The sequence below is a fragment of the Anomalospiza imberbis genome, chromosome Z (assembly GCF_031753505.1).
Source record: "Anomalospiza imberbis isolate Cuckoo-Finch-1a 21T00152 chromosome Z, ASM3175350v1, whole genome shotgun sequence".
Lineage (NCBI taxonomy): Eukaryota > Metazoa > Chordata > Aves > Passeriformes > Viduidae > Anomalospiza > Anomalospiza imberbis.
The window spans coordinates 10,680,203-10,694,897 of NC_089721.1; the positions used below are offsets into that span (position 1 = coordinate 10,680,203).

Below are 14,695 nucleotides of genomic sequence, written 5' to 3' on the forward strand. Positions count from 1 at the left end.
ATTTTTTTCAGTCATATTTTTGCTTACATTATGAAATCTCAGTAATATTCTCTAAGTGTAACATCACTGAACATCACAACTTTGTGATGTGTAACATCACAAACATTTATTGACACATTTAAAGCCTCTTTTTTCCTGCCAGGCTATTTCAAATTATTTGATAAATAATTTATTCCCAGATATTATTAGTCTTATGCCTTTCTGAATCATTGTTCAAATTATTATTGAATCATTATTCAAAAACTGGCTTCATATGACATGTGAAATTGTTGGCACCAGTTCATACTTATGTCTTCTAAAAACCTAAGTGAAAAGCTAATTCTTTCTAAGTCTTGCTTCTAGATAAAAATTTGTTGGCAGGTAATTCTCACAATGTTTTTGCAGATTTTCATAACGTTTGTGAAATGAAATGTTTGTCCTGCCAGGACAGGCAGTTTGGCATCTCTCAAGAATACTTTGCCTACATTGCACATTACATATTACCTTTTATTGTGAGAATATTTTTTGAAAATACCATGTTATAAATTGTGGCTAATCACTTAATAAATTAGTACAATAACCAAAAACCAAGCATGGCATTATGTACTGCTCAAATAATTTCTGGTTTCATTCAAAAGTATTGACCAAGAGTTACATAAGTCGCACCTGGATGCCTGAAAACGCGTTTCTGACTGGTAAAGTATTTTACCTCTTGACATGTACAGTCTGGAAATTTTCTGGTAAAAAGGGCAAGATAACTGAAAAGTGGGGGAACCCATTCTACTTAGAATTATTTTTTTCTAGAGGTCTAATAGAATTTAAAGCAACTGATCCATCTCTACCTATAGGTTTAAAGAAAAATTATTCAGATAGTGCAAGTATTTGGGTTTTTTAAGGATGTCTTTTCAATTACACATGAAGAAGTGTGTTTTCTGAGAGATGATGGAGAGGGGATATGGTGCAACTCAAAAATATTTACTTTATTTGTTTTTACTGATTAAAAATAAGTGACTTCTAATTTTAATTTAAATTTATTTTAGACTGATAAGTAAATTGTTTTTTTCTGCCTAGCAGACGTGTTCAAAGTCAGCATTGGTCACGTTCTACTAGTAGAATGTATGCTATGGCAATAAGTGGTTCAGATAGTAAATTCAGGAAAATGTTGCATATTCTACCCAGAACATGAGTTCAAAACCTTATCTTTGAGTAGAACTTTAGCATTGTTCACTTCTGTTGATGGGGATGAAATTTGTGTCATTTATAGAATGATACAATTGTTTGGATTAAAGGTTTGTGACGGTCATTTGCTTAAAGTAGGGCCAACTTCTGAATCTGGTAAGGTTGCTTAGCATTGTTTGGTCAACTTTCAATTATTCCAAGGGCAGAGATTTCACAGACTCTCCATGCAATCTTTTCCCATGCTTTACTAGTCTCATTGTGAACCAGTTTTTTCTTCCTTTTTTCCTGCTTGGAATGTTTCTGGCTGAAACCTCTGACTTTGCCTTCAAAGCTTTGTTTTACACCCAAAATGAAGCGACAAACTAGAATCTAATTGGAAATATTATTAGTCTACACATTTCTAAACAGCTGTTAAATATCCTCCAACCAAATGAATATTAATACAGGAGTAGTATTATTCTGCATACTAAAATATCTTTTAGCGTCTCACAGCATAAACTCCAGGACAGCAGGACTTTCCTAGTGCTATGAGATATGAAACTGATAGATAAAAGTACGATTCTGTGTTCCATTCCTTGGACTACATTCTTTCATTCTTCCAGTATGATTGTCAGTAAAATGATGTTTACTAGTAAAACTTAGTAAATCATACAACTGCTAAATTTATATTTATCTCAGGGTAGATGAACTGGAAGTTTCTACTTGGTATTTCCTTCCCTTAAAGATGTTTGAATTTGTTTGAGTTGTTGGCTTTGGTTTGATTTTTTTCTCTCTATTGAATATGTGTTAGGCAAACACATATATTTGAAATCTTTATTCATGAATTTTTCAGATATTTAAAAGTGATACTGGGCAATAATGTTGCCCAATTTTAGAATGCAGAATATGAGAATAGTGGATTTCTAATACAAAAATCTGCTACTAATTAATTCTATTGTATTGGTGAAATAATTTTTCATGTTTATGGAATTAAAAGAGTGATACAAGAATCTGTATTAAATTTGCACAGCAAAGTTCTGGTAGTGGGGGGCTGCAGGGGTGGCTTCTCTAAGAATCTGCTGGAAGCTTCCCCCATGTCCGACTGAGTCAATGGATGGGCCCATCACTGGCCCAGCCTGAGCCAACCAGGGATAGCAGTGACACCTCTGTGATAAAATATTTAAGAAGAAAATAAAGGTTTTGTGCAGATGTCAGAGAAGAGTGAGAAGGTGTGAGAGGAACAACTCTGCAGACACTGAGGTCAGTGGTGAATGATGGGGAGGAAGTGCTCCATGTCCAGTTGTTGAGATTCTACTGCAATGCATGGAAGTGCATGGTGATGCAGAGATCCATCTGCAACCCCGGAGGACCCCACACTGGAGCAGGTGGATGTGCCTGAAGGAGGCTGTGACTCCACAGGAAGCCTGTGCCGGAGCAGGCTCGTGGCAGGACCTGTGGCCCATAGAGAAAGGAGTCCATGCTGGAACAAGTTTGCTGGCAGGACTTACGACCCCGTGGGGGACCCAGCCTGTTCCTGGAAGGCTGTACCCCATGGAAGGGACCAAGCTGGAGCTGTTTGTGAACTATAGCCTATGAGAAGGACTCAGGCTGAATATATTGGTGGAGGACTGCCTCCTGTGGGAAGGACCGCATGCTGGAGCAGATGAAGGTTCCTCTCTGAGGAGAAAGCAGCAGCAGAACCAACATGATGAATTGAATATAACCTCCATTCCCTGTTCTCTTGTTCTGCTGGGCAGGAGGAGCTACAAAATTTGGAATAAACTTTAGCCTGGGAAGGAGGAAGGGCTAGGGGGTGGTGTTTGTAGGATTTGTTTTAGTGCTCACTATTGTGCTCTGATTTTGATTCATAATAAATTCAACCAGTTTCCCCAGGTCGAGTCTATTTTGCCCATAATGGTGACTGGTGAGTGATCTCTTAGTATCCATAACTCATGAACCTTTTGTTGTATTTTCTCTATGGCATCCATCCAGAGGCAGAATCATAAAATCTGTGAAATTGTTTATATAAGTACTTGTCTCTCTAGTTATTAGCAAATATCAATAAATATTTAATGATTATGACATTATTATAGGTTTTAATGAGGTTCTGTTCTAAAAACTATGTTATTATTGAGTACTATTCGAATTTCATTAATTTGTGTATTTTTTATGTGAATAAGTACATATATTTAGAAAGATGGAAGGCAAGATTATAGCAATATTGAGATTTGCTACTTTGTCATTTATACAGAGTATGACAGGAGAATGGAGACCAACTGAAGAGAACAGTGAAAACAAACCTCCTCTTAATAATAACATATTGGGTCATGTGCTTCGTAGACTGATGGAGATGTTCTATCCTCCAAAACCCAAATCTTCACGTGAATTTCCTTCATTTCCCATCAAGGGATGTGTTTTGGGAAAAATGTTCAGTGGAAAAACTACGTGTGCAAAGTTTATTGAAAAAGGTAGAGGTTGTTTGTTTGTTTGCCTAAAATTCTTTAAAATGTTTGTGTTAAAATCCCACTCTTAAAATTGGTTGGGCAAATCCTTGCATTAATAATTCTTGAACCTCAGATGAAAACAACTTACATTAGAAGCCCAAATTAAATAATTAATTTAACTGCTTGTAATAATTTCTCTGTATGTATACTCAACTCATATTGTAGTTATCTAATATTTTTGTGTATTAGTTTGCAATATTCAGGTACTATCTGTTGGTACTCTGGTTCAGGAGGCCATTGAAGCTTTTCTTAATAATGAAATGGAAAGTGAGCCCAGCATAATTTCACAGGAAGCAGAGAATTCTGTAAAACAAAATGAAGTAAGTATATTCCCCAGTTTTTGTCTTCGCTCTAACAGGTAGAATGAAATTTGTAAGGAAAAAAAACATGATTGAATTTTTTTACTCAATTTCAAACTTAATTCTAAGTTTTGACAGGTGAGACTGGAAGAATCAGCTTGAATTTACAGTTTGTTTTTTTTTTCTGTAAAATGCAATTTTCATTCTAATCCATTTCCTGTCATATTTGATACAAGGCCCAGGAGAACTTACTGAATTCACCACCAAATCTAGAGGAGCTCCAAACAGAGCCCACCACAGGTAAGTATTTCTTGCTGCACAGATTTTCCCGGGTCCCAAGGTGCCTCAGGGCCTTGGGCCAAGGTCTCAGGGCCTTGGGACACCTCAGTTTTTTTCATGTCCCAGTAGACATTTTCCCCAGCCCTCCTTTTGTGGAAAGATCTGCAAAAGCCCTTTTTGTTGCTCCTCTGCCTAGACATAAGACAAGGCCTTTTCCCCATGAGGACAGCAAAAAACTGAAACAAATTTCCTGGAGAGGCATTGTAGTCTCCATCTTTGTAGGTTTTCCAGATCACATGGGGTAAACAACTGAGAGTCATGGTCTGACCTTATAACTGATGCCACTTGAGCTGAAGGTTCTATTTGAACTAGGTGACATTGAGAAGTTGCTTCCAACCTGAATTTCTCAATGCTCCTATGATTCTAACAACTTTATGTACCTTCTGTATTGATTTGTTCAAAGAATGATAACAAGCCATGTACTTTTATTCTTTATCTGTAATAATGAATTTGATAGTATTAGCATCATCAAACTTTATTTTAGAGCCTATTTTAGACAATTGTCCTGTTGAAAAGGATCCATCCCAGGAAGAATTTGAATTGAATAACAGTCAGGATGGCCTATCCAAGGTTAGTAGTCCAATTTTAGTTTCTACTTTATAAAAACACATTAGTTAAAATGGTAAAGTGAATTAAATGGTGACACCATTTCATCATTCTGAATTACTGAAATCAGTTCAAGTATTTTCTGTATTTTCTGAAATATGACAAGGGCTTATTGTGAAAATCTGTTCCTCCGTATGTTGTTTAGAGTTGTACATCTTGTTAAAATTCTATATTTTCTTGTGAAATCTCACTTTTATGTAAGATGTGGTATTTTCTATGACATTTCTGAGTTGCAAAAATGTATTTCTGCTTGCTGCTGCCAAGCAGATCATTCATCCCATGACAAGGTTTCTTTTCTTTACGTTAAAAATGCTTAATTCTACAGTGATTTCTTTGGCCCACTGCTCATTCAAAATTACTTCCAAAGTTAAGATATAAAAGAATCCCTGTAAAACTAATGAATATATGTGCTGATGTATGAAATAAACAGTGGTAGTGGAAATCAGAATAAGCTGAGAATCAGAACACTTAATTTTAATTTCTTGGTGTTCATAGCCTTGGTTTCTCTATCTTGTTTTTTTCTGCATTTTTTTGGAGTGTAATCATGGAAATCAGCTGGAGATTTCAATTAAACTAGCCATTTTTTACAATTAAAACTATTCTCCTTAATAGACCCCCCTCAACTATTGAACATTGATAAATAACAGCCACCACCCCAATATGAATAAATAAATAGTATGTGATAGAAAATGTGGAGTCATACACTTTTCAACTACTCTTTTCAATGACTTTTACGGACATTCTGAGCATACGTTGCACTCTTCCACAGCTATCTGTACGTGCCCAACTCGGTGCTGCATCACAGAAATGGCTGAAGAACGGAAAAAGTGTTCCTGATGAATTACTAATAGACATCCTTTTGGAAGCCATTGCGTATGAAATTGTATAGATACTTGGTTTTATCTACTCTTGTTTGACAGTAAATTGTCTCAAGCTACCCTGCAGTGCAGTTAGCACTTAAGTTCCTACAGGAATATCATTTTAGTTGTATTACTCCCATTAGTATACTGTAAGTCATAAAATAGATTTTCCTATTTATTACTTCAGAAAAAAAGTTATTTGGGAAAATTATACCTCTGAACTGTCTCTGTTGAGTGGTTTTGAAATCTTTATTTACCAAGACAGCAAAAATTGTTTTGTTTCTGATTTGTTTCATTTTAATTAGACTTGATGTTATTTTCTTCTGATTTAAAATCCATTACTTTTCAGTCTAATAATATCTGTCATATTCTGTATGCATAAGGAAATTTAATGTACTGAATTAAGAATGGATGGTGGCTAGAGCAAGCTGTTCTTCCAGTTTTATTATTAAGCTATCATTTCACTGAGTAATTCTGGTTCTTCATTTCCTTTTAGCCAAATACCACCAGAGAAGGGGTGGATTGTGGAGGGGTTTCCAATGACAATTAATCAGGCAAAGCTATTTGAAAAATCCTATACAGGGATTGATGTAGAAGCAAAAGATCCAATTTCTGAAAAGCTGTCCCTTGCTATAGATCCCAGAGCCCCTAACGAGCCTCCTCCTACCTCACCTGCATTTGATATTTCTATATTATTGGATATTTCAGACAGTCTGGTACTGAAACGTGCAGCTAACATGAAGTGTAAGTTTCCAACTCCTATTAACAAATAAAATGACAAGCAGATATATGTAAGTTGTAGTTATTAATGCAAAATAGTATTACTGGACAATTTATGTATGTCTCACAGTATCACTTTTGTTAATTGTGCCTTGAATACTTCCAGGTTATTTCAGATACTTCTGTTTGCTTCAGTCAAAGGCAGATCAGAAGTGTGCAAGTGCATGTGTATATGTTCTTTTGTATTTGTACTCTCTTCTGTATTTGAACTCTCACTGCAGCTGAGATAGCACAGTGGGCAGTGTTAGATATCACATAAAACAGCAGCTGGAAAAAACTACAAGTTCTAACAGATGCAGAATATACTGCATTACAAATGAGTTTCTGTAAATAGTGTTTTTCTTCAGGAGACACACCTAGAAAGGGAAAAAGGAAATTATAAACAGAGGGATGTGCCAATATTCATTCCCTGAGAGTGCCAGAATAAATTCCCTATTGATTACTGCCTTTGCCTTGTCTTCAGTTAGTCAGTGAATGATCTGAAATCAAAGTCAATTCTGGCCAACCGAGCAAAGGTATCAAAGACTTTTTGAGAGCTGTTTCACTTCCAGACCACACATTTAAGGGCTTGGTGAAACAGAATTTTTTTTAATTAGTATGTAATGTATTATCCAAATTATGAGGAGATTCTTCTTTGTTGTTTTCTTTGCAGATGGCAAATAGCTTGAGTTAAAGCACCATTTTCATTTAGCTTTTATGTATGGGTAGGAGTGAGGATGGGACAAAATTTTGAAGCTTTTGCTAAAAATCTGGTGAGGATAAATGTACAGACATTTGAAAATTGCTAATTTTAAGACCTTGTGCTGCCAAAACACTTGTAACATATGGTTGTATTTAATATAATCTCAGAAATACAAATAGAATTTATTTCATATGATGTAAATGTGATGATAGAGAGGGTCAACAGAACAATTAAAAATCAGAATTCTTTTAAAATGGTATATTTCTAATGAATTAAAGGCTTTTTTAAAATTTAAAGAAGACTCAGAGAGAATACCTTGTCTTTTCATGATTTGGAATGTCTGTTCATTGTGAAAAGTAGGTACTTTGGATGAAATTGGGAAAACACCTTCTAATTGGTAGAATAGATAAACCTGAAACAGTTGCCCACAGGAGAGCTCCATCTCTTCAAGTGGAGATTTTTATGGCTGAAATGAATTCATTAGGAAATGTTAGTGCTATAATTGGCTGTGCACTTAAACAGAGGAAAAGGCAGGACATCCTGTTGGTGTTGGCTGGTACCCAACTTTTAAGTTACAAAGTGTAAGATCAAGAAACACTGAATTTGTTCGTATAATGATTATCTTAGTTTGGGTAAATAACTGTCTGAATAATTGCCTTTTTCAATATATGCTTATATATTGGTTTTCCACACAGTAGATAAAAGATCAGCATCTCAGGCTGAACAGAGCAGCAATCAAAAATCATATGCTGAAATCCTAGAAGAGAAGATTGACTTGGCCAGGGAGCAGGTGCTACATAGGTAAGTTATATGAAGTACAAAAATAACACTTCAGCCAGATACAGGCATATAACTGATCTGAATCTCATATGTGATCCAGGACAACACTTACATGCTTAATGTTAAGAATTTACTTAGATCTTTCTATAATGTGGAGCCTAAAGGATATTTTCATTTTCTGCACAATATAAATTATCCTGGAAAATAAGAATTCTTGTGTTCTGATTTTCCAGGGTATTGTTCCAAGGAGAATTTAGTTTTCAGCTATATATTGCATGAACTATGTGTATACATTCTGTATATATATGTGTGCACTTATATCTGAGGTCTGTCACACATGTGACTGCTGTTAAGTGAAATACACTTAATTTGAGTTAGAGATTTTGTAAAATGTTATTTTCCACTTCTACATTTACAAAAGCAACTTAGTTTTCTAATTTAAGTTGAATTACTAGATGTTTAACTTTACACAAAGAAGAAAATAAAGAACAAATCTTTCTTCTGAACATTTGATACTTGTAACTGTTTCAGACTATTATATTACGTATTACTATTGGTTTAATTGTGATATTAGGAAGTAAATGTAGTGTGTGACATGAAAGAGTAAGAAATACATTTTTAGTTATCAATAGAATTTTGAAAACTTTCTTATATTTAAAATGATAGTGTTGATGTAGGTGGAGTTGTTTTAGTGTTAAATTAGATGACCTGCTTTTTCTTTATCAATTTTAGAAAATGTTTTTTTTTCCATTAGTTAGGTTTTAATTTCATACCTTGATACGATTTTTGTAGAATTTCAGGTTTCCTAAAGACATGGCCAAAATTAGAGAAATGGTTTTCAGTCCATCAAATCAATCTAGTGAAAGTAAATGCAGAGACAGAAGAAAGTCTTGTGTGTGAAACAGTGAAGGAAATTATAATAGAAGAAATTGTGAAAAATCAGAATAGAAGTAAGTTATCATAGTCTTCTTTTATAGAATTCAGTAACAAAAGACGCTTTTTTTATAATTAACACTAATAATTACTGTATAAAATTATATGTCAACCTACATTTTTGCTGCTGAGGATTTGCCAGTTAGTGATAACTGCATCAGAACCCTGAACTTTTCTGTTGTGCTTTCACCTTTTCAGAGTATATGGACCAATTTCACATAAAAATGAAGGCATTAAATTCAGTTCTTTCTTCCTGGTTTAAAAATTACAGCCAGCATCTTCATCTATGGGATAGCATAATTGTATAAGAAAGTATAATTTGCTATTATGAACATATAGTCAGTATCATGTATCATATATCAGTAGCAGCATAAAAATATGGATAAGTAGAAGTGGTTTTGACAATTAATTTTGGTACATCTTTGTTTCATTTTTCTTCATTCTACCTAGAAAAAAGGAATAATTTAAAATAATTTAAAAAAAAAAACAAAAAAAAAACAGATGAAACATCCAGGGGGACAAATGCATCATGTAAACCTGCAATAGTGACCTCTAAATAACGAGTTTTTTTCATAACTAATATGACAAGATCTTCATGTCTTCTATCACCAAAAGAAGAAAAAAGCAAACTTGAAAAGCACTTGTGACAGTAAAAGTTTATCCCACTACTCCTGTGCAAAGTTTCTAGTTCATAGGTTTCTTTTATGTGCTGGTTATATACTTAATGGCCTTGCTAGATTCAACAGCAAAATTCCTGTTGTAAATGGAGTGAAGATTTTCTAGTTGGACTCCAGCTGTAATGTAGAAGTATTTAAGGGCTATTTAATCCCTAAGGAAAAATAATACCTGGGTCAATTAATAAAGTTTAATTTCATATCTATGTTCATAGCTTCCAAGTGATCCTTCACTATTAGGCTTATATAAGCAGAATAGAGTATCAGGTTAGTCAAATATGTTTTCCCTTTAGTGAATCCATGCTGACTACTCCTGATCAGCTTCTTGTCTTCCATGTGGATAGAGATGGTCCCCAGAATGATGGGCTTCATCACCTTTCCATGGATTGAAGTGAAGCTGACTGACTGGTAGTTCCCTGTGTCCTGCTTCTTGTCTGATGTGAAGACCAGGTTGACATTTGCTTTCTTCCAGTCCTCAGGCACCTCTCCTTTTCTCCATGGCCTTTCAGACATGATCATGAGCTGGGAGCTCATGTCTGTCAGCTAGCTATTATGTCTGCCAGCTCCCTCAGCACTTGGGGATGCATCCTATCAGGGCCATTGGATTTATGGATGTCAAGTTTGTTTAGGTGTTAACTGATACAATCTTCCTTGAGAATTGCTGATTTCATGAATATATTTTTGATGAACAACACCTGAGTAAAGAAACAGTGAATCTGTTCCATTATTTTGAACTTGTGAGAGTAGCAGAGATGTCTAATTCTGTTTATTGATACTTAAAATACATTTGGAAGTACTAATTGCACATTTGTATCAAGGGTCTGCTGAAGAAATAGCACCAGAAGAAGAAAAGGTTTTACCAGTTACAAATGAAGAAGAGGTTTTACCAGTCATAGATGAAGAAGAAGAGGTTTTACCAGTTACAGATCAGCCTTCTCCCTTTCCTGAAGCACCATCAACGATTGAACCAGGATCAGATGAATGGATTTATGTAGATGAACCACTTCCCCAGGTACATTAATTCCCGACTGAAAATCTTAAATATCACAGTATATATTTTTCTTTGTGTTTTATGTATGTCCTACCTAAACCTTTTGCATCATTGAATATCCTTTTTTTTCCAATACTTTTCAATAAAAGGTATGCTATTACTTTGTGATAGATATACAAAGAACAGTTGCTGCTAAAATACATAAAAAAAGGAATCATACTTTCAAATTTAATTTTGGTTTTTAATTCTATGCAATTATCACGAAGAACACAGCTGCCAAAATAGAAATGCTTTTTACTATTATGAAATACTAATACAAACTTATTAGATCACTTTTCTTTCTCTGAGAAGGGTGAGTTTTGGGTCTTATACAAAGAGTAAGAATGAGGAGAGTGTGTACTAATCTTTCTCCTAGTATATTTTTTTCCTAATATTTTTCCCCCAAGGATATCTACTCAGATTCTAGTGATCTGAAATTTAGGGGTTTTCTGAAATGGCTGTATATCTGCATCTTGTGCTTAGTAGCTCTCAATGGACTTTTCTTCCATGATTATGTTTTTGGTTGGTTTAGTAGCTTTTTTGAAGCCATTTACTTTTTCTTCTCTGTATAGCTTGTATAATTATGTTAATTCTGAAAAAAATATTTCTGTTTCTTCACTTTAAACCGTGATCTTTGCTTGGATCATTTGGTGACCCTAATTCACGGTGACACTAATTCGCATATTGAGAGATACAATGAAAAATAATTCTATAATAAACCTCTGAGGGCATTTAGGACATGACAAGCGTCTCTTAAATGTTCATTTTGCTGAATGTTGCTTTTCTCCAATCCAGTTATAATCTGTTCTAGTTCTTCTGTAAATTTTTGAGAGGTGAAGCTGGGACTGCATGCAGTTTTTGAGATGCAGATTTTTCAAGGGTGGACAATGATGATTTGAAATTTGTTCTGTAATTGTTTTCCTAATGTTTACGAGTTTTCCTGTTGACTGCAGTCAGCTCACATATGCTGGGTTTCCTCTGGCCATGGCCTTTATTTACTTTTCATAACAGTCAGTCAGTCAAACATCACTTTTGCCACACTAAGCAGTCAGCTTAGATTTTTGACCTCAAACAGTTAAGAATGACCAAATTTTCTTACTTCAGTGATCATTCAGTATCATCACTTATTTTATAAGCACATCCAAAACAACCAATACTGCAATATTCTGCTGGAATTTCCCATTCCTTTAGAGACCTGCCACTTTTTCCCATAGAAATTCACAGAATAAAAGTATATGTTGGTGCAGTGTCTGTAATCAGTTGTAAACCAAAAGAAATACATAGTGAAAAAAAAATCAATAATATGATTTCATGAAATAATATTTTTGTGTATTTGCTAATGCTACAGATAAATTAATTACCAATAAATAAATCAATTAATTTTGATGTTTTTAAAAAATTTACAGGAGATAATTGATTTTTTAGTACCTTACTGGGAAATGGTAGAAAATACATATATGAATATGATCAAAACTGTACTTAGATGTCTAAGGGATGAACAGTACACTATAATCCATTACACAGCAGATATTAGGTAAGTAGGAATAATATCTTATTACATAAATATTAGCATTTTGTATTTTTCATGGGCCATTCTGTAACCCAAGTTATTTTTACCTCAATTTACAGAAAAAAATTTCAAGATTATTTGAAACGTCCACATCTTAAACAGGAGTTTGTATCTCAGTGGCAAACAGATTTTAATTCAATTGCTGATGAGCTGCAAGATGACGAGGAAACAAAAGCTGAACTACACCAAAGGGTTACTGTAAGTAAATGACAGAAATTATAATATACCCAAGACTATTATTTTGTTGTACACAAGGATGATATAACATAAATGATATTATTTGCTTCTTTCTTTCTCTTTACAGTTCTTCTTAAACTATGTCATTTCCTCTTGTGCATAATCTGTCCCTTAAAATTATTCCTCTGTTGTTTGCCCGTAATTTTCTTACATCTTGCTGTGGTATTGTGGTACACTGTGAAATAAATATTTCTCTGCTCTCTTTTATTTTTACATTTTGTGGTTTTAAGAGATTTCACAAGTTGAATATTTCTATCACAATCTAAAAAATCTTGGCAGTATTTTATTTTTTTTTGTAAATTATATATGTTAATCTATGCTTTCTAAAACTGATTCTTACAAAGTACATAGAGTTTCTTGGGATGTTTTGATTCAGGTAGATCTTTTCTACGTCATGTGCTGAGAGTTCTTTTTCACAAAAATCCATAACGAAATGTCCTAACAAGTTCAGAGCCAGATTAAGTATAAGCCAAAAGTAGAGCTATCATTGAATTAATCAGATTCCATTCCAAAACAGACATAATTTTTAGTTGAGTACTATCAGAAATGCTCCCCAAAAATAAGAAAAGGGATACTGACAACACTTTTAGGTGAAGGGAACATTTGAGGAATAGTGGATTAATTAATCTGTGATGGAAAAAGCATTGGACCTCCTTTTCCATAGAAATATTCCAAGAGAATGGAGTAGAAGATTTAAAAATCATCATCCATATTCCTAATTTCTACTGAATGGCATTATAAAAAGTCTGGAATCACTCTGCCCTATATTTTAGAAAGATAAAATTAAAGTATTTGGCCTTTTGCTCATAACAGAAATCCCTGTTTGATATTATCCAGTTCAAATTATGTGAAGAGGAGGTTATACTTCCATATGGTGCTGTGAAGAAATTTGTAAAGAAATTTTCTGTCAGCCCTCTGTAGGCATGTGACCTGAGCAGGTGTTAATATTTATAACAATGCGGGAAAAGCCCCAGATAGAAAGTTGCCCTATACACAGGCAAAAAAGAAAAAGGAAAAAAAAATTAAGTTTTCTTTCATAATTAATTACCATATTTGATTTTGTGTTTTAGGACCTAAGAGATCTTCTCTGGGATATCTGTGACATCAGAAGGGAAGAAGCAGAGCTGGAACGTATTGGTATCATGAATGAAGAGTGGTTATCAGATCGTAGGGGGATTGCAATGAACCATTTCTTTACACTTATGCAGGTATGGACTGCTAGAATAAATCTGAGAGAAATTTCATATGGTTGGCTCCAAATATGTGAAGGATTAAAAATTACTTAAGCAAATGTTCATGTGGTTTCTGAATTTATAGACAAAGTTAAGAGACAAAAAAGAGATGACATTCCATACATTTGGAATACAGGAAAGATCAAGAAAAATACTATTCTTGTTGTTCAACCCCAAAACTTTCAATCTCTACTATGTACTGCTACTTTTTGCATTTTTTGAACTCCAATGAATCATCTTGAGTTTTGTGACAGAAATGTTCCAGCTCTTTATCCTTCTGTGATCATATTGACATCGCCTTTTAATTTATGAGTTACATAATTCACAGCTTGATGTTATAGTATTTCCTATATCTCAATTTCATTTCACTGATGTAGCTTGAAATTTTATCTGCTGACCAACAAAAAGAAACCCCAAAATTCAAGTTATGTTTTGAGATTGAGATGTAATTTGCTGCTGTTGTTCAAGTATGACCCAGCTTTCAGATATGTAACTTCAAAGTTTTCAAGAGCCCATTCAGTCCTGCAGTAAAATTTCCCTGTTTACTGCTGTTCTAGGTGCATAAATTTAGTTTAGAATTGGATTGGAGTGTTCTAGACTAGACTAGGCTAGACAGGCTTTTGTGCAAACTGAAGTGACCATTCTGTGAAAGTTTTGGCAAATTTAAAGACAATGAAAACAGTGTTTTAAACACATGCCTTGTGATGCTAATTTAGCTGAAAAAGCCAGGCCTAAGCAGTTTAGGGTGGTCTTTCAGCCCTTTAATACTCTCTGCTATTTTTATATGTTTAATAAAAAGGGGAACTGCTCTCTTATCTCATGTGAGTGTTGTGGTAATTCAAGAAAAGTTTGTGAAATAGGCAGTGCTATAGTAAGGAAATTGTTAACTTTGTTTTCAAAGAGTCTACATAATGCCCTAAATAAAGATTCTGGGCCATTGACTAAAGAGAGGTCAAAATATCTAATAACTGCTGATTCTCTGAAACCCTTATTGGTCCTGTAACTAGGATATTTATAGTCCTGAATATTTAA

At 34.2% G+C, this 14,695-nt stretch overlaps 1 protein-coding gene across 5 annotated transcripts in view; it reads left to right on the top strand.

Annotated features, from left to right (window-relative positions):
• Positions 1 to 4,530: 4,530 nt before the first annotated feature.
• Positions 4,531 to 14,695, top strand: part of LOC137465147 (sperm flagellar protein 2-like) — a 43,629-nt gene continuing 33,464 nt past the window's right edge. The window contains exons 1-9 of one of the 5 annotated variants that reach the window (XM_068176939.1): positions 4,531 to 4,849; positions 5,655 to 5,758; positions 6,242 to 6,489; positions 7,903 to 8,008; positions 8,780 to 8,937; positions 10,413 to 10,606; positions 12,031 to 12,158; positions 12,254 to 12,392; positions 13,502 to 13,639. In XM_068176939.1, coding sequence (XP_068033040.1) covers positions 4,697 to 4,849; positions 5,655 to 5,758; positions 6,242 to 6,489; positions 7,903 to 8,008; positions 8,780 to 8,937; positions 10,413 to 10,606; positions 12,031 to 12,158; positions 12,254 to 12,392; positions 13,502 to 13,639 — 1,368 coding nt within the window. In that variant the 5' untranslated portion in view covers positions 4,531 to 4,696. The remainder of the gene's footprint in view (positions 4,850 to 5,654; positions 5,759 to 6,241; positions 6,490 to 7,902; positions 8,009 to 8,779; positions 8,938 to 10,412; positions 10,607 to 12,030; positions 12,159 to 12,253; positions 12,393 to 13,501; positions 13,640 to 14,695) is intronic. The other 4 variants (XM_068176938.1, XM_068176940.1, XM_068176937.1 and 1 more) reach the window with 4 other exon arrangements.